This window comes from Gouania willdenowi, chromosome 11, assembly GCF_900634775.1.
Source record: "Gouania willdenowi chromosome 11, fGouWil2.1, whole genome shotgun sequence".
In the NCBI taxonomy this organism is placed as follows: domain Eukaryota; kingdom Metazoa; phylum Chordata; class Actinopteri; order Blenniiformes; family Gobiesocidae; genus Gouania; species Gouania willdenowi.
Window position 1 is genome coordinate 6751629 of NC_041054.1, and position 25045 is coordinate 6776673.

At 37.8% G+C, this 25045-nt stretch overlaps 2 protein-coding genes across 3 annotated transcripts; one reads left to right on the top strand and one right to left on the bottom strand.

The window, feature by feature from the left end:
- The first annotated feature begins 202 nt into the window (after nucleotides 1-202).
- Nucleotides 203-16293, top strand: tmem42b (transmembrane protein 42b). Of its 2 annotated transcripts, XR_003675059.1 has the most exons (4): nucleotides 203-560; nucleotides 2382-2528; nucleotides 4705-5234; nucleotides 16281-16293. XR_003675059.1 is itself a non-coding variant. In XM_028461140.1 (3 exons), the coding sequence occupies exons 1-3, from the start codon at nucleotides 384-386 to the stop codon at nucleotides 4849-4851; spliced, it is 471 nt and encodes a 156-aa protein (XP_028316941.1). In that variant the 5' UTR covers nucleotides 203-383; the 3' UTR covers nucleotides 4852-6400. The 2 variants fall into 2 exon arrangements, 1 of the variants encoding a protein (XP_028316941.1); XM_028461140.1 differs by lacking the exon at nucleotides 16281-16293 and having other exon boundaries at nucleotides 4705-6400.
- zdhhc3b (zDHHC palmitoyltransferase 3b) lies at nucleotides 12554-24463 on the bottom strand. The gene is made up of 7 exons (XM_028461139.1): nucleotides 24130-24463; nucleotides 20570-20901; nucleotides 19476-19600; nucleotides 17287-17383; nucleotides 16992-17073; nucleotides 16728-16858; nucleotides 12554-13846 (listed from the first exon to the last, which is right to left on the bottom strand). The coding sequence occupies exons 2-7, from the start codon at nucleotides 20870-20872 to the stop codon at nucleotides 13688-13690; spliced, it is 897 nt and encodes a 298-aa protein (XP_028316940.1). The 5' UTR covers nucleotides 20873-20901; nucleotides 24130-24463; the 3' UTR covers nucleotides 12554-13687.
- Nucleotides 24464-25045: the final 582 nt, after the last annotated feature.

Here is a 25045-nt window from a genome sequence, read left to right on the forward strand (position 1 = left end):
TGGATGGATGGATGGATGGATGGATGGATGGATGGGTGGATGGATGGATGGATGGATGCAGCAGGTCCTATTTAACATTTCCATATACAGTATTTAAATAGGCTGTGTTGTATTTGTGCGGTTTGATTGTCTTGATTAGGTGTTAAACCTAGCGCACTACATTTCCCAGAGTTCCGCTGGGCTCCGACCACTGTGTGTGGTGACTGCCACCGGACGGCTGTCGGCGGAAAGCGCAGTAAAACGTGTTCATTATTAGCCTTTTTCCATCCATGCAGAGACAGCTGAACAACCAGCAGCAGCGGTGGCTTTATGAGACATGTAATCTGTGATATCTGCGCGGATGATGAGAGAATAATGTGCCTGGATCCTCCGCTTCCAACATCATGTTCCCCGGAGTTTTCTACGCTCTTCTGGCGGGTTTCCTCGGAGCCGTGGCCTCGTCCTCGGCCAAACTGTCCCTGGGAGCGGACTACCTAAAGGGGGTGTGTGAAACCGGACTCCGGACCTGGGGAGAGCAGCGGAAATTCAGACAGGCGGACGGAACCACTGCCTGTGACCGGGTGAGAGCACCGCATCGCCTCCGTAAAGTAACGCGTTAATTATTAACACAGTGTGAATAATGCAGAGGATTGTTGGGATAGTTTTCTCCACCACTACCTCCATCTCCATCTCCTCCGCATCAGCATCAGCACCACCGCAGCATCCCCGAGGGGAGCCTCGTGCTGTCACTGTGCTGCTGAAGGACACTGCAGCTCATGTTATCGCGAGATTTGGGACGAGAGTTCCCAACTGCTGATAGGTCTCAGGTTTGACCTTCTGCAGCAGGCCAACAGGAACCAAAGACCTGTTTTTATTTCAATTTATTTTTATTGAGCAAAACTACAGAATATACACATATAACAAGGCACTTGAATGTCATATACAAAGATTAAAATAACAATAGTTAGGATTAAATGTTAATGTCAAAACCAGAACAAGGAATCAAATAACTGTTTATTCATTTTGAATAGCTTTTCTTATGTGTATATGAATGTATTGTTAGGATTCTGCAATTTTTGCAATTAAAAAAGAAAAATAATACTACACAATTAACCTGTTGATGGTCATAACAAAATTGCATATCCACAGATGTAATAAATTCATGAATTTACTTGCAAAAAATCAGCATTTAAACTATTTCTATTAGACTTACAAGAATACACAGAATCCATCCGGCCTTCATTAAACCCCAAAGTTGTAAAAACTATTGACTACTTACATTTATTTATTTTGTTTTGTTTATTTATTCAACTGACAATGCATACTAAAAAAAAAAAAGAAAATGCTTAGAAAACATGTATCTGTGAATATGCAGGATTGTAGCCAAAGCTAATTTCCATCCTTACTCTCATGCTGGACTAAAAGCCAGCCACATTACCTACATAGTACATTTAATTCAACACATAACCAACATCCAAGCTCACTTTCATATACTCTTATGTACTGTATTTATTAATTTTTGTATTTTGTAGCACTGACATTTTTTTCCATTTATTGTTTGTTAATGAAATTCAATAAAAAGTGCCATTAAAAATAAAAGGAATTACAGACCTCAAACTAGGACTTACTGTAATGACCCCCATCCTTAAACCAAGGGTTCTCAACCTCAGGGTCGCGAGACACTGGCAGGGAGTCGCCAGATGCCTTTAAGAAATCAAGAGAAACATTTTTTTTAAGAATTTGAGCCCATTTTTGAATATTTTTACCTCTTTTCTGCTACTACACCAAACTTGCCATATTTGAATCTATTTTCATAATTTTTTCATGCTATATTTTTGCTTTTCGGCACATTTTTTCCACTTTCAAGACATTATAAACCCTTTTCCCACCTAATGTCACATATGTTGATACTGTCTCTTTTAACCTCTTTTCACCATATTTCATGCTTTTTTTTTGCCAATTTAACCACATTCACGATTTGTCATGCCCATTATTTGCCAGTATAAACTATTTCTTCCTACTTTTTAAATTACATTGATCCAACTCTCCCATTTCTGCCACTTCTGCCACTTCTCCATCAAATTTCAATGCCTTTTCTGCACATGATTTAAGTTTAAGTTAATTGTTCCAAAATTTACACTTTGAACCTTTTTTTTTTCTGTTTACTTTTGGCCACTCTAATTTGCAAATTTCAACCAATTTCCGTGGTTTTTAAAATCCCTTTTCACCACCGCTTTCACCATTTTTGATTACTTTTAACGCATTTTATTACTGATTAAAACAAGGATTCACATCCTTAAGATGACTACGGCATATACTATGGTGCAAATAATGATAAAACGTCACGGATTGTGGTGATTCTAATGTAATATTAATATGAGTTTTCCTCTACTATCACTCAGCTTCACATCCCCCTGAGGCTGCTGTGTGGTGGGCTGCTCTTCACCTGTAATGCTGTGATGTGGACCTTTCTAGCCAAAGCACTCAGGTACTCTTCATCCTCCACTCGAACTACTGTGACCACCACTGCATCCAACTTCATATCTTCAGTAAGTATTTGTTTCCCTCATTGATTTCAATGATATGCTATTTTAACGCAGTGTTTTTTACCAACATGCTTGGGCTTACATTTTAATCATATAATCATTTCTTTAACCTTCTTTAATAATGAAATAATCTCTTCTGTTGCAGCAGTGGTTCGCAACCTTTTCAGGCCGCGCCCCCCAAAATGTCTGTGGGGTTAACAGAAATTCTTGATAATAGAATGGGGTCACGATCCAAAAAAGGTTGGGAACCACTGCACTAAATAGTGTTTCTTTCCTCTTATTTACCAAATTAGATTATTTAAAATGTGCGTTATCACTTGTTCATTCCATCATTATGATCTATAGTTGTTTTTAAATAGTTTTCTAAGCAAAATGTAGTCAGACAAAGGGGGGTACTTGGATTCAGAAATAAGAGAAAAGGGGGTACTTGAGCCCAAAAAGTTTGAGAACTACTGATTTAGGGCATATGATATAAACAAACTAGAGCACTCAGAGAGCGCAGACCTCCGCCAAGTACAGCAGGAGGACCGGGCGGGACATACACACAATGCACTACCCTACCACCACTACATTACCCATAAGCCACAGCGCTTAAAGGAGCAGGCACATTATTTTTTGGTATTTTCACATTTTTGGTAATCCAGAACACCACCAAAATGTAATCACCTGTTCCTTGTCCCATGATCAACATTTCCTGAAAATGTCATCCAAATCCGTTCATAACCTTTCAAGTTATCTTGCTAACAGACAGACAGACAGACAGACAGACAGACAGACAGACAGACAGCCAGCAGGGTAAAACATAACCTTCCGCTCTGCGTTTCATGCTTGGCGGAGGTAAAAATGTACATCTGTATTAAATGTGACTTAAGTCTAATGCAGTGCCACCAAAAAGTATCCTCAATTTAAATTTTTAAATCAATCAATCAATCAATCAATCTTTATTTGTATAGCGCCAAATCATAACCAATGGTATCTCAAGGCACTTTACAGTAGAGCAGTCTTAAGGACGGACTCTTCATTTTATGGATACACACATATGCATATATACGTATATACACATACATATGTATCCCACACCCAACATGAATTCATCATGGCGGCAAGGAAAACCTTCTGTTAAGCAGCAGGAACCTTGTGTGGATCCCATTCCTATGATGAACAGCCATCCACGTTATGCTGTGTTGGGTGTGTGCAGAGGAAAGGGTGGAGACAGAGCCGCTGAGTCTCTGTAACTCCACACTGAGGATCCCACGGACCTGCAAGACAAAAGCCAGAAGGAGTACAGGAGCAAACACACAAGGGAGTAAGCAGACATAGAGGGAGTGTTTGAAAGAGGAATGGGACCCTCTCCGGTCCCTCTCTAACCTAAATGACCTCTCTCTTAACGCCCTCTCCAACCTCTCTCCAACCGAGCATGCCAGACCCCCCCCCCGGCAGTCTATGCCTATTGCATCTTAATTATGAGCTATGAGCTGGTTCCTAACTAAAAGCTTTATCAAAGAGGAATGTTTTGAGCCTAACCTTAAAGGTAGAGAGGGTGTCTGCCCCCCGAACCGTGGTTGGTAGATGGTTCCAGAGAAGTGGGGCCTGATAACTGAAAGCTCTTCCTCCTATACTACTTTTAGAGATGAATGGAACAACGAGTAGTCCAGCATTTTGAGAGCGTAGTGTTCTGGGGGGATTGTATGGCACTACAAGCTCCTTGAGATAGACTGGTGCCTGTCCATTTAGGGCTTTATAAGTGAGAAGAAGAATCTTGAATTCTATTCTATATTTTATGGGAAGCCAATGCAGAGAGGCTAATACAGGAGTAATGTGATCTCTTCTCCTAGTTTTAGTCAGTACACGTGCTGCAGCATTTTGAACCAGCTGAAGTGTCTTAAGCGACTTGCTCGGGCAGCCTGCTAAAAGAGAATTACAATAATCCAGTCTAGAGGTAACAAAAGCATGGACTAGTTTTTCGGCCACTAGTCTATTTTATGTGATTTTTTTTTTTGCCTTTAAGTGACCTTTATGTATGGAAACCACAAGATTTAAATATTTACATTATTATAAAAAGTTGAATTGGCTAAAGTCTTAATATTGTTTTCCTGATTATATCATGTGCTGTCTTTATGCGTTGTTGATTTATCAATAATCCTAATTGTATAAAGAGATAACATGTCTTCTTTTGCAGGCTTTTCTGGGCCAGTTGATTTTCGGGGAAGCCCAGATAACCCTGTGGTGGGTCGGGATCTCTTTGACTTTCACCGGGTTGTTGGTTCTGCAAAGGGTTTCACCGCAGGACAGACAACAGAACGAGATCATCAAGAGAGACGACTAATGCATTGTCTCGTCTCTTACAAATTGTGAAACGTGGCGAACAATTAGGAATGTTAACTGCTGTTTAAAAAGCTACCACTATAGGTCTACAATGAAAGAAGTTCATATTCTAGGCATGTAAACTGTGATTCCACTGTGAATAGGAGAACAAATGGCTTTCTTGATATCAAGATCTTAGCTTTCCAGAACAATTTTATGCAAAGCATGCTTTTAAAGCCTAACTGGCTTGAAGCTGAAACCTCGATCACGTCTGCAAAAAGTCAAAAATCACCTTTGTTTAATGGCTTATGTAAATTCTAAAGTAAAACTAGCTTCACGTTGATTATGGAAAGATCGCACGTTACCTTATTATTTCACAAAAGCTGTTAATAAATGCAAAACACTGTACTCATTTTAACAAGAAGAAATAGCATTTATGCCACTGTCAAGTCTGTAGAGTAAAAATGATGCTAGGTTAGCTTAGCAAGGAAAGGGTAATTTAGCTAGCTTAGCATCGCATAGCATAGTATAAAAGTGTTTATAAAGCAACAAAGTTCCTGCTTCCCACGCATTAATGTTTTTAAATTTTATTTTAGACTCTTAGAGAACAGAACAGCTGGAATCATAAATATTTGTTTTAGTAGTTCCATGTTTAGCCAGGACTAAATAGTGATGATTCATGCTAACGTAAAGTCTCGTTTAAAGGATGCTCGCCTTAACCTTCACAAAAACCATTTCCTATTTTTTTGGGACTTTTTCTGCTTTATCCATTCAGAACACTTAATATTGTGTTAGTTTGTTACAGTTTTGATCAAGCAAGGCTAGGTTTAATGCTTTTACCCTTACGGTTTAAGCTAACCATGTCTCAGCTGCTAATTCATGTTTTGTGCACAAATATGGAGGCTGTTTGTGTCTCAGTAGCACACTTTTTCATTTAGACAGGAAATATTTTTTTTTATAGATAAGAAATTTTGAGCATTCTCACTGTACATAAAGAAAGATGGACTTTGGCAGAAGTTTATGAGCATTGCACCACCAACTTCAAAGGTAGTGATGCTACCATCTTGTTTTCCTCAAGCTAGCTATCATATTTATTTGTTTTATTCATTTGTTTTCGGACACGGACTGTAAACATCTTACACTAATGTTGCATTTGATGATGCATGCTAAAGGCAGTGAACCTAAACACTTGGAATGCACAAACTCAAAAGTCATAATCCTAGTAATGTAGCATTAGGGGGCTGGTTAAAACAGCTTCTTAGCCTGGATGTACATTTTTGCCTTCTTTGGATATCTTGAATCCTAATTTAATATGTAATCACGTGACAATTACACTTTCTATTTCAGAGGCAGCTGAACTTACATTATGTATGATTCCATGTGCAGCATTATGCTTCTACCAAAGCCTCAACTCCCATAAATACAGTAACACCAAGCATCCTATAGCGTTAGTCTACAACAGGGTTGGGGTCATTTACATTTTTCAGTGACCAATGTTCAATTACAATCCGATTAAAATTACAGTGACCTGCATTTTTTCAAATTACAATTAAATTACAATTATTTTGTATCCTCAGAAAGTCAATTACAATTATATTCTCAATGACTAAAGTTAAACTACAATCAATCTCAGTTACTGAGCCTGAAATAAATAACCTCATAAAAGTCCTCGGTAACATTTTACTTGAAGTTTTATTCCTAAGGGCTGACATTACGCCGTCACTATTATGACATGACACATGTCATTAGCATGACTAATGTATCATAAAGGCTGTCATTATGAGTCGTTCGATACCCTAACCTTAACACTTCGTTACCCTAACCCCTAAACCCTACCTAACCTGACTAGATCCCTCCACATAACCCAAAAAATGCCAACATAGCTCCAAAGGTGTCATAATTTAGCAAACAACACTTAATGACAGCCTTCACAACACCTTATTCATGCTAATGACAGCGTAATGTCAGCCTTATGTATAAAGCTTCAAGTAAAGTGTTACCAACTCTTCCTCTGTTAGCATCTCTTATCATAATGGGTCCTAAATTAGCTGTGAAATACACTAAAAATATATGTATTTCACTTCATTTCTTTCCTAGCTATTGATTACTTTGTTAGGCTTCATAATCAATGAAAATATAGGTTTTAAGATTTTAGGTGAGGGTGTCTGAGCCTTTTTCGTGTCAGTGTACCCCTAGATTTGAGTTTTTTGGGGGGTTTTTTATAGTAAAATGTGGGAAAGCGTGATATGAAACATATTTTAATAATTGTTAACTACATATGTGAAGAACTGTAACATGGTTCCCCAGTTTTGAGTTAAATTTTTATCGAATTTTTATGGCCATTACAATTACAAAGTCAATTATCTAAAGTCAATTACAATTACGACAGCAACAGATTTTTTAAATTACAATCACAATTATGCCACAATTGTAATTAATCATCAATTTAGTATTTAGAATTGACCCCAACCCTGGTCTACACAGTAACATCACCATAAAGCGGCTTATTGAACTTCAGAATTACGTAGTCTTAGCTGCTATGAATGCATGTGGAGATTTTCTGCTCCCTGTTTGCAAAAAGCATCTTATTGTTTTGTGAAAATTATTCCATCACTCATCTCTTGTCAGGTCTTTGTTGTTGTTGAATAATTCCCAGAATTTTATTGAATCTGTCGCAGAGACTGCAATAACCTACGTTTTTGTTTTGTTTTTTTCACAACACTGTGACGTGAGTAACAGATAGCGGTGGGAATTAATAAACAAGTATACGAGATGGTAATTGCAGTGTTCTACTGGAAGGATGAGCTACTTGCAAAATGATACGCAGGGATTTTAATGAACACAGCATTAGATTTTGTTTATTTATAAGGTTGAGCTGTTGTTGTTGCGATACATATCATAACTCAAATGCATAACGGTAGCTGTAAATCCCTTGGTGTACTATCCTATGGCTGCAGCGCACAAATAAATCAAACGTCTTTCCAGGAGCTGCAGTGTAGGTTTTGTATTGCGTTATTGAAATGTACCCCAATTAATGTGACTGCAATGGTGATGTAAAAACTCATAATAATATGGATGAGTTGTGTTTAAAAGCCTCAGTTTATACCTTAAAATTGGGCTGTTTGTAGCTGCTCCTTTATATACTTAAATATACAGTATGTGCTGCGTTTTTTTTTTTTTTTTTTTTTTTTAAACACGGGAGTTAATTCTCAAGTTTGTCTTCTCTCCATAAAAACATGCAAAAACCTTTTACCTTATTTCAAAAAATGTAAGCTATACGATTGGATTAATCTGTTTCATTTGTTTGAATAAGACATTTGAGAAAGTTAGTAAAGTGAAGACCTAGCCTTCTCCTAAGTGGTGATTTAATTACAATATCAAGTTTTAGATGAAAACATTATTTTCTGTACACCAAATATTTGTTATTAATCCAGCATAAAGATGGGGTGAATCAGTCAACATCAATATTCAAATTGTTTATTGACAGTTTTTATTTTTTGATGAAGTTGAAAAATGTCCACCTTGAATTAATATATGAAGATATATAAAAAAAAATTAAAAAAAATATGTTTGATATTAGCTTTTTTTTTTTTTTTAAACTGATATCCAATATGTCAGTACAGGTACATCTAAAAAAAAATGTGAATATCATGAAGATGTTCAATATTTTTGGTCACTCATTTCTGAAGGTCAAACCTATATATGATATAGGCTCATGACACATAGCGTGCTATATTTCAAGCCTTTATTTCTTGAAATTTTGATGATTATGGCTTATAAGATAATGAAAACCCAAATTCGGTGTCTCAGAAAATTAGAATATTACATAGAATCAATTAAAAAAAAAGACTATTTTAAACAAAAATGTAAAGCTTCTGAAAAGTATGTTTATTTCTATGCGCTCAATATTTGGTTGGGCCTTCTTTTCCATCAATGCGACTTGGCATGGAGGTCATCTACCTGTGGCACTGCTCAGGCCTAATGGAAGCCCAGGTTACTTTGATAGCAGCCTTCAGGTCATCTGCATTGTTGGGTCTGGTGTCTCTCACCTTCCTCTTGACAATAGCCATAGATTCTCTGTAGGCTTCAGGTCAGGCCAGTTTGCTGGCCAATCAAGCACAGTAACACCATGGTCATTGAACCAGCTTTTGGTACCTTTGGTAGTGTGGGCAGATGCCAAGTCCTGCTGGAAAATAAAATCAGCATCTCCATAAAGCTTGTCAGCAGAAGGAAGAATGAAGTGCTCTAAAATGTCCTGGTAGATGCTGCATTGACTGTGGACTTCAGAAAACACAGTGGACCGACACCAGTAGATGACATGGCAGCCCAACTCATCACAGACTGTGGAAACTTCACACTGGACTTCAAGCAACGTTGATTCTGAGCCTCTCCGCTCTTCTTCCAGACTCTGGGATCTTGATTTCTAAATGATATGAAAAGTTCACTTTCTTCTGAAAAAGAACTTTGGACCACTGAGCAACAGTCGGTCCACTGTGTTTTCTGAAGTCCAGTCAACGCAACATCTACCAGGACATTTAAGATCACTTCATGCTTCCTTCTGCTGACAAGCTTTATTGAGATGCTGATTTCATTCTCCAGCAGGACTTGGCACCTGCCCACGCTGCCACATTACCAAAAGCTGGTTCAATGACCATGGTGTTACTGTGATTGATTAGCCAGCAAACTGGCCTGAAGCCTACAGAGAATCTATGGCTATCGTCAAGAGGAAGGTGAGAGACACCAGACCCAACAATGCAGATGACCTGAAGGCTGCTATCAAAGCAACCTGGGCTTCCATTTTACTTGAGCTGTGCTACAGGTTGATGACCTCCATGCCACGCCACATTGATGCAGTAATTCATGCAAAAGGAGGCCCAGCCAAGTATTGATTGCATAGAAATGAACATACTTTTCATAAGCCTTACATTCTTGTTTAAAATATCCTTCTTATTGATTCTCATGTAATATTCTAATCTTCCGAGACACCGAATTTTAGGTTTTCATTATCTGTAAGCCATAATCATCAAAACTTCAAGAAATAAAGGCTATATTTCATTCTATGTGTCATGAGCCTATATCATATATGGGTTTGACCTTCTGAAATGAGTGACCAAAAATATTAAACTTTTTTATGATATTCTAATTTTTTGAGCTGTACCTGTATTGTCATATACAAAATTTGCTGATATTAGGTCGCATTATGTATATCTCAATGGAAATTACAGCAGGTTAAAGTGACTTTTATTGTGATGCCCCACAGGATGTATTCTACAAATAAACATCTGAGCAAAATAAGAATACACATTCAATATAAGTTTTGAAAGAAGTGCCATATTCTTTTTTACCGTTATCGCAAACAGCACCACGTAACAGTTTTTCATAATCTGGAAAAACCGATATCACTATTGATTGATCTTACATTTTATGGCAAATATTGGTTGATATTATTGCCCATTTCCATTGTAAAATAATAAGCATAACACTGATTGCTGATTGCATGGTTTCATAACTCTCATTTCAGAGGAATAACATATTTAAATGAAATAATCACTTTAGAAAATGTGACCTCTCATTCTTTTTGCTGCTTTGCTTTTATGTAGTGAGGACAAACTACCTACTATAGCGTACTTGTTAATTGTTCCATAACCTGTGAGAGGTTCTCTAATCACTCCAGTCATTGCTCTGTGATGGCAGCATGGCATTAGGTGTGTTGTTGTAATCATACTCGTGTGCACATTAACTGTAGATGTGTTTCTGATACTTAACACTGCAAAGACATGAAGCAACAGTGTGTTTATACCAGTGTTTTTTAACCTCGGGGTCATGATTTCAATGAAATTTAAATGGGGTCACATGAAATGTCTATTAATTGACTAGAATAAATAAATACAAATAAAACACACAATCTAAATAAACAACTGTATTCTATACGTTCAGTAACGCAAATATGAAGCTATAGAGTAGAAAAAAAGAGGAAATACAGTATGAAAATACCTGTGCACTAATCCTGGTTACTTTCATTATATAAAAGAAAAGTCATTGAATCGCTTGTGATATTAAAATGGGGTCACGATCCAAAAAAGGTTGGAAACCACTGGTATATACTGTATGAAGATGTTTGAGAACCGGAAGTTTGGGTTTGGTTAAAAATATACACTTGGGCTTAAATTAAATGAAATTTTAAATCTGTTGCACAGTTCTCACACCATGTGCAACACACAATAAAGATGAAAAGATATATGCACCAGTCACCTGTGTTTTCTGTTAATAGGACGCACTTTGGAGAATGTGGACATTTAGCATCGCGGCATCGTACAAAACTGTTGAATTATTGAATAAAGATCTCCATCTGGATTCCTGTGCTTCTGTCTTTTGTTATGGAGACAATTTTCTGCATACCTGAGAATCATTAAACACGGGATGTGAAGTTGGAACAGTCAAAAGATGGTAGTCACATGATGTTTACCATTTGAGAGTGGCATGGGAGCTGTGTCTTAGAAATGGGGAGGATGTAAATTTGGGACGCATCATCAGTCGTGTTCCTTTGGATCAGGGGGCGTTTCGGCCTTTTTAACACCAGACACCCTCATCAAAGGCGGCCAGCTACAGGGTTATCAAGCCCGAGCTTACGTCACTTAACTGTTTCCCACACTCTCCTCGTTGAATCTTCCTAATGGTACGTTCACAACAAACACATTTCCGAAATCATAATCGTGCCTCACGCGCGTAGTTGGACACTTGTGCTCATTGAATACAGACGCTTGTCACCAGTGTCAGCACACCAAAAGTGTCCGTCACGCGAAAAGCTTCAAAATGCGCCGCACGAGGTGCAGGATGCGTGCTTTTGAAGCATTTGGTGTGAACGCGCCATAAAGGATCATGTTTATTTAATATAGTTGAAGTCATTATTGTTGTGAATGTTAAGATTTATTATATTGTTGGGGAAATGTTTCGAGAGAACAATTGTTTTCCTTCAGTTGCACCCACCAGATATTTGTTTACTAGCTCAGTGTTCGATTTGGGATGCAGCTATTCTGCGCCGTGATGCGAAGAAGAGATGCTACATGCGCGCAGACAGAGTTAGAAAATGTGACTTTTACAGATGCGATGCCGCAGTTTTATTCCCTCAGTAAAGTTTTTAAAGCTTAAGACTGACTGGACAATCCACTTTTTGCTACAGAAGTCTCAGTTGACTCTTATCTGCAGCTTTAGGCCACTTCACACTCAGTCTGTGTCGTTTGATCTTTTTCTCCCAAGGAAGTGTCTGCTCTTTAATCTCTTCCTTTGAAGTCCTGCTCTTTGATCTCTTCCTTTCATGTTATCTGTGGCTGGGTAGAGTCCTCTACCGGTATTTCTACAGTTGTCTGGGCAATATATCCAGATTCAAGATACAGTATATTAAGATTTCTATTTTGGCGATATAAAAAATTACAATATCGCCTATACCAATATTTATATTAAATACTTGTTTTAGGAGACGCTGCTTTTGCTACTTCTCAGAACAGCATGAAAAGCTCAGCTAGATGGATTGCTGAGTGCTTTAATTGACTCATTTGACTGGTTGCTTTGTAAGAATTGCCAGTCAATGCGATTCCCTTGCCTCTGCTCTCTCAAACATCCATGATGATGTTATTTTTCGGAGCCACTGGTGCACACCTGTCCTAATGCCCGAGTTTTCTTTAAAAGGTGAGAATCAAATTAGGAAAAACCACTGACGCATGATATTCATTCTTCTTTTTCTTTTATTCCTTGAAGTAAAATATTGTTTTCATAGCTTTCCACACAAAACAAATGAAACCAGTGAAGACAGAAGAGAAACAGCTGGTGGGTTGTGTAAACCTGTCACGCCTTGACGTATTGGTAATGACTTCTAAAAACACTTGAAAGCATAATAAATCGTGTTTGTTGTCTGCAAACCGCTCTTGAAATGATCACTTTTCGTGCCTCCCTTCATGATGCATTCAGGTGTTTAACTACAGTAAGGCTCACTGATTGGTTCTGCAAAAAGGCAATTGTTGAATAAATACTGAGAACTTTGCATTGTATTCATCTAAAAAAAACAGCATTACAGCTTTCTCAGTCTCGAGCTGCAGACAAAACATACATTTCAATTGTTTTGTGCCACTTTTTCTTCGTCCCACATCCACTAAATAAAACGTAAAATTAATGGACTGGCTTATAAAAAGATCCATCAAATTAAAAACCAATTGTTTTTCACAACTTGTCTTTGAATGAGGGCGGGGTAAATCTGCTCTAGTAAATGTTTACTTTTTAACATTCCAGATTCAGAGGAGTTATCACAAGAATGAAAGCGAATCTCTTAAGAATACTTCATCACAGTACAAGTTTACCTTAACAGCATGTGATCCTGTCACTTTAAGGCAAATAAATGTCAGTTTAATAAAACCGTAAATTAATTAAAAAAAAAATTTAAAAAAAAAGAAGAAAGGTGCCACGGTTCAGTAGTGAACCGCTCAAAGGCCAATCAAAGGACAGCGTGATGATAGTGTTCACAAAAAGACAAATGCAGGTTAGAAAACAGAAAAAAAAATTTAAAAAAGAGAAAACATCCTGGACTCAGATTCAGACTATTTTACTCGACCACATTTAAAAACGATCAGACGGTGGAGCCAAGATTCCATTCCAGCAAAAGCAGATTTCAGTCTCTCGGCTGGTAACGCTGCTTCTGTTCCAGCTTGGCTTGTTCCTTTCCTTACGAGTGCTTGTTTTTTATCATTTTATCAAACTGATCCCAGCCAAATGACATTACAAATAGAAGATGAACATGGAAGATAAACAGAACTCAAAGAAAGGAAAGAAACACCGAGTCTTCATCAGTTCTGTTTCATTTCCCGCCATCACACTATGTACTGGTACACGTCTGCTTTGCCGTGGTCGGGGGTCGCGAAGGGGCTCAGCCAGGCTATAGAGAACGGGTGTCCAAACACCACCTTCAAGTTCATCCACTTGGACTTTTTGGCCCATCTTCTCTCCTCCTTTTTCAGCTGCTCAATGCCCTGTGACAGCGAAATGTGGCCAAGCACCAGTCAACAACAGTGTGGAGAACACAACACGTGCACGCGCACAAAGCTGTGGAACATCTACTGTGCTTACTTATTGTTTTTTTAATGCAAAATTCACCACAATGTTGGATAGGTTTGTGAGCAGATGTTTTGGTTATTTGATTTTCTTTCTAAAATTCAGAAATTACAATTGAAATTCAAAGCATTTTTCTTCATAGGCGTCAAGAAGGGATAAGCAGAACTTTAAAAACCAGTTGATTTACATTTTTTTTTTTTATTTCTGACAAAAACAAAAATTCATATAAAATAACTGCCTTTTTTGTTTCTGTCCTCTAATACAAGGGTTCTCAACCTTGGGGTCAGAACCCCATTTGGGGTCGCAAGACACTGGGAGGGGATCAAGAAAATAGGAATATTTTGTAAACAATTTGAGCCCATTATTGCTTATTTTACCCTTTTTCTGAAACTACACCAAACTTGCCATAAAACAACACATTTTCATCACTTTTTTGCCATATTTTTCCTCCTTTTAATGCATTTTCTGCACATTATTTACACTTGAGACCTTTCCACCACTTTCCACACCTAATGTTGCATATGTTGACATATTATTGTCACTTTTAGCCTCTTTTCACCATAATAATGCTTAACCACATTCATGATTTGTCATCCCCATTATTTGCCGGTTTAAACTAATTTTAACCCATTTTATTTCTGATTAAAACAAGGATTTACATCTTAAAGATGACTATATACTATGGCGGATATATAAATAAACTTCCTGGATAACAGTGGATATTATTCAGATAAATAAATAAATGTGGTTGTCACAGATTCATAGAACAATGGACCATCATTTTGTTGACTTTATGGATGGACCCTAAAAATCTCTCCCCTTTATAAATGGCCCTGTCTCCACATGTCTTCATGTCTGTGTTCAACCACCTGGTTGAGTGGTTGAGAACCACTGCTCTGACATTTAATTTAACTTTTTTTTTTTTTTTTTAAAGAAACAAAACATGCAAATCAACCAGTTTTTAAATTAAATCAAAAATTTAATCAAAAATGCCTTGAATTTTAATGTTACATTTTTTATTTTAAAATGAAAATCAAACAACCACTAATTTTTGGTTTTGTAAAATCCAACCTATATGTTGATAGAGTCACAATGACTGAAATAGATTGTAATTGTGAGGAATATGAATACATTGTGAGTCATCCTGGTGGGTGGAGAAAGCAGGAAAACACTAATAGTATATATATCTGCATATGTGTGTATGCTGATTCAATGAAAAGGTTTAAAGCTGCTAGGGATGAAGTCTTACATTTTTATAACACAGATAAAGACAATGTAGACCTCTTAGATCAAGAAATCAAAGGCATTTCTTCCAAAAAAAAAGGGAAAATTTACTCACAAAGGTTGAAACAGCCGCTTGAAAGTTCGTTCCTGACTCCACCATAAACAATGGGTTTGTTGACAAATGCTCACGAGACTTAAAAATAGGTAAAGTTTTGCGCATTGCATTGTGGGATTTGGAGTCACAAAGATGGGGCATGAAGCAGAAAAGTTTCTTTAAGAAGTGTTTGTTACTTCATTCTTAGCGGGAGAGTGTGATTCACTTCACTACAATTTTGTTTTACTTTCTTTATCTTGTTCCCTGTGACATCATGTCACGCCGATTTCATCCGTATATGGAAGTTTCTGTGGAAACCAAAATATCTACATGCGCCATTTTGTTTTGGCTTTCAATCCGTGAAAACACCAGAAATGTCACTATAGTAGTACAGTAGTTTAGGATGAAATACAGGTACAGTTTAAAATTGAGAGCTATTCACATTCCTCACTCCTTCCATTGTCCTACCCCGACTCCCTCTTCCCTGTTCCCTTCCCCCTCACCAAGGTGTAACACTGGCCTCTCTTTTTATATCCTCCCTCTAATAAAGTGTTTCTTAACCTTCCTTAAGGAGGGCAGGAGATTGGTCTCCATCAGGGTTGGGGTCAATTACATTTTTGAGTTACAAATACATCTTCAATTATCCTTGTTCAATTACGTCAATCTGCATTTTTTCCAATTACAATTAAAATAACAATAATTATTTTCCCCATGAAAGTCAATTGCACTTAATCACAATTATTGGGCCTTTAATAAATAAGCCTTATTAAACTTAGCCTTCCTCTTGTGTTAGCTTTCTGTTAGCATCTCTTATGAAAACGGGTCAGTTTTGATCCAAGTATTAAATTGCCAGTAAAATACAATAAAGAATATTATCTATCATTTGATTTGTTTTTCTACCCTTGGTTACCTTGTTGTTAGGCTTCTAAATTTATATTTATTTATTTTAAAATGGTAAAATGATCTATAAGAGACCTCACAGGTAAACTTGATATGAAACATATTTTAATAATTGTTAACTACGTACGTTTAAGTCATAGAACTGTAACATGGTTCCAAAGTTTTGCATTTAATTACACCGTAAATGACAGTTTTTATAGAATTTCCATGCCAATAGCAATCATCTTAACTCAATTACAATTGAATTATGATTACAACAGCAACATATTTTTTTAAATACAATTTCGTCATTATTTGTAATTAATGCTCAATTACGCAATTACAATTACAATTGACCCCAACCCTGGTCACAATTATGCAGTAAAATAAATGTGGTCATTTAATTGCAATAGTAAAAAACATAAAATAAAAAAAATAAATAAAAATGTGCGTTATCATCCCCTGCAGCTTTAAGGACAAACACTTCCCTTTTTATTTTTCACGTAATATCATCGCCATTAAACGATAGCATCCTGAAGTGATCTAATGTGTTGCTCTGTTATAAAATCAGACCTCGGCTCTCACTGCTGTGGTTCGCTCACCGTCTCATCTGTGCAGATGGAATGAACCTGAGTCCCAAACATCACTGACGTGAAGATGAGGAAGAGGAGGCCCTCGAAGCACAGGAGGATGAGGAGGATGACTGTCGCAGGCGGAGAGAAGTTGCTGCACTCTGCAGGAGATTGAAAATTACCCAAAGCAAGTTTTCGTGATAAAACTACAGAATAATGGGACATTTATTCTGTCACTTTTGCTTATTTTCCCCATACAGACTTTTAGAAATCAACACTGCATAGTATACTTACTTGTCCAGTCTTCTTCAAAGCATAACACAAAATGGAAGGCAACCAAGATGAGTGCGTGGAAGGATATCAGTGCAATGTACATCTGAAAACCGCAAAAACACATAAACCGTGTCAGATGGACAACTAAAACCTAAAATTATCACTTAATGGAGGAGTTCATGTTTTTGTTGACAAGGTTTGCATAAAAATAGGTTAAATAATGAGGTTTACGTCAGTTATTATGGAGGAAAAAGTTATGAATAGATGGTTGACATAATGATCAGGTGAGTAGTGACTGTGTGGGACTGACGCTCACCGTGAAAAGCACAAAGTATTTCTGGTTGTTCTCTCCGACACAGTTGTTCACCCAGGGACAGTGGTGGTCCATCTTTTTGATGCAACGTTTACACACACTGCAGCAACACAGATTACAAAGTATAAAACATTGGTGGGAAAAAATGTGCGTGAAATCAATTTACTGTCTTACTAACCAAAAACTAAGAATCAAAATTCTTAAAAGTCAAATCAAGGAATCTATTATTGAGAATCCAATAAACAGAGAGAACTGTCCAACACAGAGCAAGTGACTTTTTAACGAGGTCTTAAAAAGGAGGTTTTCCCATGATTTGGCCAATGACCATCTTCCACATTAGCAGTTTCTCCAGAGTCTGCCTAGCAACATCTTTCTGCTAAGGGAAAAAAGTTATTACATTAAGGGGTGGATTGGGTGGACAATATTGTTTTCACTATTGTTTGCCACATTTTGCCCTTTAAAACAACTTTGCCATTACATACCACCTGGTTCCTCATTATTTGCCCATTTTTGGTCACTCTTGACTGCTTTTGTCCCATTTTAGTCACTTTACACTCTTTTCTTGTGACTTTTGGACCATTTTTGGCCACATGTCACCATGTCAGTCTTCTCTCATTCGTAAAAAAAAATAAAAAATAAAAATATGTAGCGGACCGGCTTACTTTGGATCAATGGCCCACCGGGACAATGCCCAGTTTGCCAGATGGCCAGTCTACCCCGTCTCCGTCAGATATCAAGTTTTCTCATGAGGTGAAGCAAAAAGCACTGGTGTTCACCCAAGGTTCATCTTTCTATCTGGCACATTTGGGTATGCAACACATGGGTTTAAGATATGCAACTCCCAACACACTTTCATAAGTTCTCCATATGTTTTATCAAGGAAAAATTCCATTTCCACCTGCTTCCACCATGCATGTTGCACACATTTTGTTACAAAGGAACAGAAACAATAAAAAAAGTAAATATTCTGGTTTATTTTTGTCATTACTTTTAGTTTTGAACGACCATAAACGATAAAAAGTAAATATTCTGCTTTATTTTCCCATTACTTTTGTTAAAAATGAACATAAACAATAAAAAAATATGTATATGTTTGTATAGTATTCTTACATAATGAAAAACCAAATGTGAAGTTTATAATGTTATTTTGTGAAGGAGGGGTAGGCACCAATAAGTTCCTTGAACTTCTGCTACCTCCTTTTGAGCACTTTCTCCTTTGAATACGTGTTGTGTATTGTACATAAAATGTGTTTTTCTTATGTTGCTCAAATAAATAAATAAATAAAGAAACAAACAAACAAATGCGGTGTGCTCACGCAAATGTTTATCGGCCAAAAAAGAAGAATTCCCACCAAAAAAATGTGTCAAACTTAAGGCCCAGGGGCAAAATCTGGCCCTTCAGAGCATCCGATTTGGCCCGCAGGTGAAAGTGAAAATGACAGAGAAAACATGAATTATTGTGTAAATTTCCAAATAAATCAGTTGTAAGTTGTTGTAACTCTACATTGTTTCAAAATCCTGCAATTTTTCTCAAATTATTCCACAAAATCTCCCCAAATTAAATAAAAATTGGTCAAAAAATCTTAAATCAAAGGACATTTAAGTATCTGTCACTTATTGCTAAGATATTGTTGATGCCTTCCATACCTTATGTGTAATTTATAAACTTGGGCACATTAATGTTGAAATTGTTCGTTTTCCTGCCTAAAACCAGCGGCCCACTTGCAACTGAACTGGTCCGTATTTGGCCCTTGAGCTAAAATGAGTTTGACACCCCCGCTTTAGAAGCTCAATAGAGTGCAAATCTAGTGACACTCAGTCCATCTGAGGCGTTTCTGTTGATGCGGTCTGTGAAATAAATCCCTTTTCCACTCTGGATCTGTAATAACTCTTTATTTGGGACAATAAATAAATCATGATTCTGATTGCATTGAGAAGCAGTTGTTTGTTGTTGCTTTTCACTATTCCTTTAAAACGCTGAGCAGACCTTGGAATAATCCATATAGTGTCAGACTGAACTGTAGAACCTACAGGGAAAAGGTAGTGTGAGACTTTCTAAAAGGCCAGCGAGAGGCAGAGGAGGACTGAGTGGATCTCCCAGTGGGAGAGACACATCAAGAGCTTCCTGCATGCATGCATCAGCTACTGAAAAAATGTGCACAGACTGCACAGGGACTAGTTCTGTTCTGTACCTGCAGTGGTGAGCTCTGTCGGGCTTGATGCTGCAGCACTTAGGACATTTGTACACCACCTGTCCTGGTTTCAGCTGCAGACTTTCAATGAATTCTTTGGTAGCGTTTCCTTTGGGCACTGCTCCCTGGATGAGGAGGAGGAAGACAAACGTTAACGTCTAAATCAGGGGTCACCAAACCTTATGAAACTGTGAGCTACTTCATAGGTACTCTATAGTCCGAGGGGCTACCAGTTAGAAAAGCACTTCTTAAATACTACATTTTCATGGTTTCACTTTAACGAGAGAATAAAATAAGAAGGAAGGCTAGCAGTGGCTTAAAAATAGTGATAGACCAATACATCTGTTGATTATTGCATTTTTTACGTGTAACTGCATCGGCCGATGTGGGCTGCTGCGTTCGCTGATCCACATTATTTACAGAGAGCAGAAATGTTTAACTTGTTCTAAATCACCTGTTTTTTATATTTACTAAACGTTTTTTTACTTGTCGTCATTCTCCCTCACCTTTGTTAATTTCAATAAATCGACTCGTACCATTTGTTATCATCGTTGTGTAATTTTTATGACGCAAATTGAGGGAGCAAAAGTAGTATCAGCTCCAAAAATCAGCTCAAGAAAATCGGCAGTCCGTATGGGTCATCGGCTAAGGCTGATGGGAATAAAAAAAAAAAAACGCTATCGGCCCTAAAAAAATCCATATCGGTCGATCCCTACTTAAAAAGGTAGGAAATGTTGAGGTATCAACATGAAACACTTTATATCTCCTTATTTAAGTCATCTGTAATGACCGCATCTACAGATTATGGAGACGCAACTCCTTAGCCACAGTCAGAGATAGACATTTTATTACTAAACGCCAACAGGGAAATTACCAATCTACGGGAAGAGATTTGTCGCCTTTCTAACAAGCTAAAAAAAGGTTGAAAAGGTTGAGAACCACTGATCTAGAAAGCCGCGTTTTGTCTTTTGTTAATTTTAAATTCAAATCTGACCTACGTCCCAAAGAATCTGGTTTGTACAAAGATTATCAAAGTCTTCATATGAGGAAACAATTCCAAAATAAAGTGTCAGAATGTCAAGGTTCAGACTGACCGGGTCCGTGCACATGGCTCTGGCGTGTGAGGCGAGGGCGAGGAAGGCCAGGCCGTTGAACACCACCCCGTTGAAGAGGCTGTAGAGCAGGTTCTTGGCGGGCAGCAGCATGACGAACAACACCACAAACTCGGCGTAAAAGACCAGGAACCAGGTGATGACGCCGCACACGATCCCGCAGCTGTCGCGGATGAACCACATGGTGTCTGAGCCGGTGCGAAGTGGGGGCGGGGCGCAGTGCTCGCGCTTCAGGTAGCCAGCCTGCCGCTCGATGTCCCTGGTGCGATGCGCCGGGCTCTTCATCCTACTGTACCGGGGACCCCAACTGCATGCTGGGAAGAGACAATATAGGGAGACACAAATAACATGAAGAACCTTCAACTCAGCAATAATCTGAGGATTTTTAACACTTTAAGCAAAAAATGTTACTAGTGAAGACCATTGCATTAGAAAAACATTTATTTTTTAAAATAAAAAATATAAATTTTAAACAAATTTCTCATGTTCTACATTTCATACAATTTATATTTTTTTGTGTTACTAGTGAAAAACTTGTAAATCGGGGTGTCAAACTCATTTTAGTTCAGGGGCCGAATAAGTGGGCCACAGATTTTAGGTGGAAAAATAGAAATCTCAACATCAATGTGCCTTGGTTTGCACTTCCACATATTAATGATATATACCGTAAATGATAAAGTATGAGTATATCAGTCCGTGCAGGATCTTCACTTAAACGTGCCTGATTTTGGGAAAATTTTGGGAAATAATTTAAGGAAAACTTGCCAGATTTTGAAATAATACGTTCTTTCAACAATTTCAGATTACAAAAAATGACTTTCATCGTGTGATATAAGAAGTGGAAAACTGAGCTTTGCAAATATTGTGGCTTAAGTTTATCTTTTGTATTTTGAGGGGCTGAGATATCTGCAACTGAATTAGTTGGTAATTAACAAAATTATTCATGTTTTTTCCATAATTTTTACTTTCTTGTACGGGCCAAATTTGATGTTCTAAAGGGCCGGATTGAGTTTGACATGTGCTATAAACAATAAATGATTATAAGACACAGAGGCAATCGACAATGACCTCATCATGTAAAGGATTTTCAGTATTTGATGAATATCCCCCTCACTAAATTGGCCTTATCTAAAAAAGTATTAATCCGCTCAAACTAAAAAATGACAGTGTCCCTATTGAATAATTAAGGAACAATTAGTAAAAATGTGAGAATTTTTTGAGGCTGAAGTGCAATCTTTAGGCAGAGGTAGCAGCCAACAATCCTGTCACTAATTCACCATTTTCCCTCCTTGGATGAATTTAAAAAAATACAAACTCCTGTAAACTGTGAACAGCCCCCCAGAGCTGCAGTCACGACTTGTCATGCTCCTGTAAATCCACCTGCAAGGGTAAAAACCTGCAAATCAGGTTTAGTTTCCTTAATTATGTGACTCGTCGTTGGAAAAGTGACTCAGCATGTGTGGATTTTCTACTTCCAGTACAGCTTGTTCTTTTTGTTTTTTTCAAACAATAAGAGCCTGTACTACGAAGCTGGATTCATTCATACATGCACTATAGTGACTAGGGCTGGGCAATATATCGAGATTCAAGATATATCGAGTTTTCTATTTTGATAATTTATAGAAAATGACAATATTGGCAGTATCAATATATATTTATACTATAGCTTATTTTATATAAAAAAAATACTTGTATTAGGAGTCACTGCTTTCGCCACTGCTCAAAACAGCATGAAAAGCTCAGTTAGATAGATTTCTGAGTGCGTCCTAACCCTTCCTCTAAAAAAGCCACACGTCACACGAACTCACTCACATGTGCTGTCCCTTAGAGAAGAAAAAGCCAAATGTAGAACATATTTTGCAGCAGTTTGTTAACAAATGTGCCTGTGTGGCATTTTGCATCATGAAATTTAACCTAGAATTGACTTTCTGGTCAAACATTGAGTCAAATTTCAATATTTTTTTCTTCTTTTTTTTCCATTAAAAAAAAAAAAAAAAAAAAAAAAATATAGAGATTTAAATTGTATATCACCATTTTGAGAAAAAATATAGAGACATGAGGGGTATTTGTTTGCAAAAGGTAGTTAAAGTCTGAAAAAAAGCATCAGAACTTATAGAAAAAGGGCAAAAATTAGACAAATGAAGTTGCAAAACGGCCAAAGGAAATATGTAAAAAGGGATTAAAAAGTGGCTATACGTACGAATAACTCTCGGTGCTAATTTTAGGGTTAGTTAGTCGGTACAGTAGTTAGTCCCTAAAATATGTTACGGACTAACTAACCCTCATCGTTACGGTTAAGGTTAGTTTAGGGTTGGCAGAGGCTATCTGTACGATTGCTGCATCAATATACCGACATTCTAGTCGTACGCAGCGCCCCGTGACTAAGACTAAACCTAACCCTAAAAATTGTTGCAATATTGGGTTATAACCTAACCCTCTACGTACTTGTACTTCGGTAACCATAGCAATAGCATCTGGGGTTGTCCATACGGCAACCGTAAAAATAGACACTTTGTTTAGGGTTAGTTAGTCCGTAACGTAGTTTAGGGTTAGTTAGTCCGTAACGTAGTTTAGGGTTAGTTAGTCCGTAACGTAGTTTAGGGTTAGTTAGTCCGTAACGTAGTTTAGGGTTAGTTAGTCCGTAACGTAGTTTAGGGTTAGTTAGTCCGTAACGTAGTTTAGGGTTAGTTAGTCCGTAACGTAGTTTAGGGTTAGTTAGTCCGTAACGTAGTTTAGGGTTAGTTAGTCCGTAACGTAGTTTAGGGTTAGTTAGTCCGTAACGTAGTTTAGGGTTAGTTAGTCTGTAACGTAGTTTAGGGTTAGTTAGTCCGTAACATAGTTTAAGGTTAGTTAGTCCGTAACGTAGTTTAGGGTTAGTTAGTCCGTAACGTAGTTTAGGGTTAGTTAGTCTGTAACGTAGTTTAGGGTTAGTTAGTCCGTAACATAGTTTAAGGTTAGTTAGTCTGTAACGTAGTTTAGGGTTAGTTAGTCCATAACGTAGTTTAGGGTTAGTTAGTCCGTAACGTAGTTGAGGAATCTACGTATTAATAGCAAACTGAAGTGCTGGCCAATGAGGGGCGCTACGTACGGATAGCCACTGCCTAAAAAGTTTCACCCTTTTAAGGATTTCTGGGGGAATAATATTTCAAATTAAGACCTAAAAAGTCACATGTCTGACTCAATAACGGCTTCTACGTGGTGTCTTCTGATAATGTAGTGGACTGGTCTGGACAGGAAATGCCAGGGCTGAATTTTTTGTCAGCCCAGTACAGTGTCAGTGACCCCGGTCCAGGTGGCAGATACCACAGCACACACTGGTGCTCGTCAGGTCATGAAGTGCAGAGTGTGAGATACACATTATTAAGCAGGTGGTTTCACTGTAGTGTGAGCAGATGGTGACACACTGTGAGCATATTGTGGTCCGGTTACTAATGGGACCAGGATGATCGGCTCTGGTATCTGGTTTCATATGTTTACATTAAGCGCTCAATGTTCCGGTTCTACTCCTCCACATGTGGACTATAGTTCCTCTGATAGCCTACCTTTCTCTCTCCAGTGTTGTTTTTTTTTTTTTTTTAAAACCTCTCCCAAGTCCTCGCGTGAAGAACCGAACCACACCGAGCTCTTGGCGGATGAAGATCCGGGCTAACGGCCACGATCTCCGGACCAGCTTCTCTCCGAGCTCCGCTCCACGCCCTCTCCGCCCCAAACTCACTCACGCCCTGCGATAACTCCAACCATAAAGTCCCCGGGCCCTCCGACAGACCGCAACCCGAGCTCACCCTGGTTTACACGGTGGGACAATAACACGCAGCTCCGACCAGGAAGTGAAAGGTGTCCCACAGCCCACAGAACGGCTTTACCCAGAGTTTAGACTTAAAGGCAACACGCTCACCCTAAAGTCTGCACTGCGCATGCGCCTGACCAACACATAAGATCATAAAATATATTTAACCATCCTATTATCCTTGGGGTCAATTTGACCCCATTCAATGTTTATCATTAAAAACATAGTGGTTAACTCTTTTTTTTGGCTTCATATTTTATGACTTTTCCCAATTTGATGGCTACACTCGATTAAGCATGGAATTATTAAAGTTTTGGCCTGATGGTGACGCTATAGAACCGATTTTTGTGCATTTTGTTGTAATTGTGTGTATGTATAATTTATGGAGTAATTTGGGGTATTTACAATGTAGTTTTATATTTATGGCGTCATTTTGTATATTTTTATTGCCATTTTGGATTTATTTTTTTGTTGTTGCTATTATTCAGTCATTTCGTGTGTGTTTGTTGTTTTCTTCGTGCATTTGCTTTGACATTGGGGTGCAGCACAAAATTAGACCAAAGGTCACATGTGGTCCCTGAACCACCTCTTGCACATCAGGCCTAAGGTTAATTTATTTATTTTTACAAGTCTTTTTTCAGATATGGAAGTGGACCGTCGGATTTTTTTTC